At 38.5% G+C, this 3,053-nt stretch overlaps 1 protein-coding gene across 1 annotated transcript; it reads right to left on the reverse strand.

The window, feature by feature from the left end:
- Window positions 1-596: 596 nt before the first annotated feature.
- On the reverse strand, window positions 597-2,388 carry LOC148555591 (uncharacterized). Its single transcript, XM_088489239.1, has 3 exons — window positions 1,626-2,388; window positions 1,155-1,543; window positions 597-1,064 (listed from the first exon to the last, which is right to left on the reverse strand). The coding sequence occupies exons 1-3, from the start codon at window positions 2,386-2,388 to the stop codon at window positions 597-599; spliced, it is 1,620 nt and encodes a 539-aa protein (XP_088345365.1).
- Window positions 2,389-3,053: the final 665 nt, after the last annotated feature.

A 3,053-nucleotide genomic window follows, 5' to 3' on the forward strand; every position in this document is an offset into this window, starting at 1 on the left:
GGCAAGCTCGCCGCAACATGGGACGGACCTTACAGAATAAACAAAGTGATCGGCAAGGGTGCATATCATCTAGAAGAATTAGATGGAACGATACTACCTAACACTTGGAATGTCAGTTCATTGAAGAAATACTTCAGCTAACAAAATGCAGAATGCTAGTACTCTTTTTCCTACCTTGAGATTTTTCCCATATATGGGTTTTGCTCGGGAAGGTTTTAAAGAGGCTAGCTTACCTATCTCAATTGTAAAGGTACTCCACTAAATAAAATTTGTCGGACATATATATTTTTGCATAACTTTACTTTGTACCAATTGTCTCTTACTGCAATCCTACAAGGTTGCTAACCGAACTTAAAGTCGCATTGATACCTCATGCGCAAACTAGCAGCTGATAAAATCTTAATCAGCACAGTAAATAAATCAGACCCTAAGATTGGGATACATGAAAATTAGGATTAACCATATCCTAATTTAACAGACATATCAAATTACAAAACAAACAGTGCAATAAATCCTCAGAGCAACTCAAAATAAATCATTCAAAACAAACAGTTCTTGCAAGAAAAGAAAGACAGCTCAAAATACAGCCAAATACTCTAGTCAGCTAAATTATCATCACCCTCTTCTGCTCCATCTTCATCATCAACTAATTCACCATTACGAACTACCTTGCTCGGATCCAAAGCAGTAAAATCATCTCCAGGAAACAGAAACTTGGCTTGGATTACAGCACGTTCAAAACCCTCCGCGAAGGCATCAAGGATATCCGCTTCTCGGCTTGATTCCATCTGTTTCATTTTCACTGTCACTTCCACTATTTTTTCACTCATGGTACTCAATTCACCTTCCTTTTTCCCTAATGATTCAATTAACCTCTCATGTTCTTCTTTTTCAAGTTTCAATTTCTCCTTTACAGCGGATAACTCTTTCTTAATCTCGGTGAGCATAACTTCTTTTGCTTCCAGTTGACCCTTTAACTCGGTGCTCTCAGACACACTTTGTAGCATCTTCCTATGCCTTTTCTCCTGACTCCGACCAATGCTGGCCAAACGAAAACCCAACACCTATACAAACATTATCATACTTCCAGTTAATCCTTCAAAATAGAATCACACAAAAACCAACCTTCAAAGCTATTAAAATATATGGCCAACCTGCATAAATTGATCTATACCGAGATCTCCGACTTCATCAATACGACTAACATCAGAAGCAGACTGCACAACTTCATTCGCCAAGACATTAAAAGGAAAACTCTTGTCCCACAGCGACGAACCATCACCCTCTTGCTCAAAAGAGTGGAGCTTTTCTTGCTTCATAGTAAAACTAGTCAATTCATCAAGTCCAATTGGTTTCTCTCCTTCTTCCAGGTTTATTACCTCGGACTTTCTCTTCTTGAACACGATACCTCTCTTCTTAGGAACTGGTTGATTCACCTCAACCTCGCCTTCCACTTTCTCTAGATTAGAGGAAGACCCTTCAAAGTTTTTCATCTTAAAACGAGCTCTCATGCTCGATGCCGAAACCCCAGGATACCTCCCACCTAAAACCAGAAAGGAAAAACAAAACTCTTAGCAAATAAAAATTAGAATTTCAGACATAATAGATACTCAGTAATCCCTCACCTAAATATTCAACTACAGCCGCCCTATTTTCCTCCCAAGGTAACAAGTTTGACACAGATATCAACCCACCCCGATCAACCATTTCCATTAAAAAGTTGATAATACATTCATTTCGGGGCGATATCAGTTCGGGACCCAGTATATGATTAGGATGACAACACCAATACAGGGGAAACTTTTTGCCAAGATTTTCGTCCAAATTAAACGGGAATTCCTCTTCTACCGATCGCACTTTGAAAAACATCTCTTTAAAATCCTTGAAAGAAGATTTATACAATTTAAAAACGGAAAATCCAGGTGTGCTATTCAGATTCACCCAGAGACCCTTCCAAACGCCCTTTGCTTGAAAAAGTGAGAAAAACAACTCTACATCAGGTTCAATCCCTAAGAATTCCATCAAAACTGCAAAACATTTCATAAAAGCCCATCCGTTAGGGTGAACATGAGAGGGCGCACAGTTCATCTGCTTTAATACGTTACATTCGAAATTTGTAAAAGGCAGCTTCACAAACAACTCCTCAAGGACGCAGCTATACATGAAAAAATTTTCAAAATCCCTTTTTCGATGATAAACCCGATCCATACGGTTACATGGGATCAACTCAATGTGAAAACCAGGCCTCATTATCCTTTCTAAACTAATTCCTTTAACACTTTCTTCATCAAAAAACAGGGAGGCCCTAATTTTCACATCTTCATTGACCCACCCATAGGATCCGTCGTCTTCTACCTTAGGCAACCCCTTTAGTTTCTTATCACTCATTTCTTCTCTCTCAGATGAAGGAAAACCAACAGAAGTAAGAAGAATAGGGAGGTAACATTACTAACCTCTTTGGCTCATTGTTTAAACCCCTTGCAAAGACACAGGGACTAGAGCAGTTGGATCATCACACGAACGTAACTCAAAGTTACTTTTTAGCCACTGATTTAAGAAAACGTTTTCAATTCCAAGTTATAATCCTGACCCTTCATTAAAACCCACTTTCAACGGATAAAAGATAACTTTGGAACTTGCACTTTCATTGAAAAGACAAGCAGCAACATTTAACTCTTCAAGTAACTTTTCCTATACTACATTAAATACGCCTAGTTTGATACGACAACTTGAACTGGGGGCTCCTTACGCCGAGCTATAACTCGGTCGATTCAAATTTCAAAGCTCAACATGCCTTATCTAAACCCAGGCTAAGCTTGGGGGCTGTGATACGACCGTTATACATCGGTTACGAATTATAACTCGGCTAATACCCTTATAACCGACATATCAATTATACCGAGTTTATGGCAATTAATGGCCTTCTAATCGGTTATATCAGAAACGGTAAAGTAAGAAATATTACTGTTATAATATCTCGGTTATAAAAGCAATCGACAGAGAATGGTAAAGGTAGATCATTCTGAACCAAAGAAACTTCTTAAGATAATTCT

This window comes from Arachis ipaensis, chromosome B6, assembly GCF_059453495.1.
Source record: "Arachis ipaensis isolate K30076 ecotype BB chromosome B6, ASM5945349v1, whole genome shotgun sequence".
Lineage (NCBI taxonomy): Eukaryota > Viridiplantae > Streptophyta > Magnoliopsida > Fabales > Fabaceae > Arachis > Arachis ipaensis.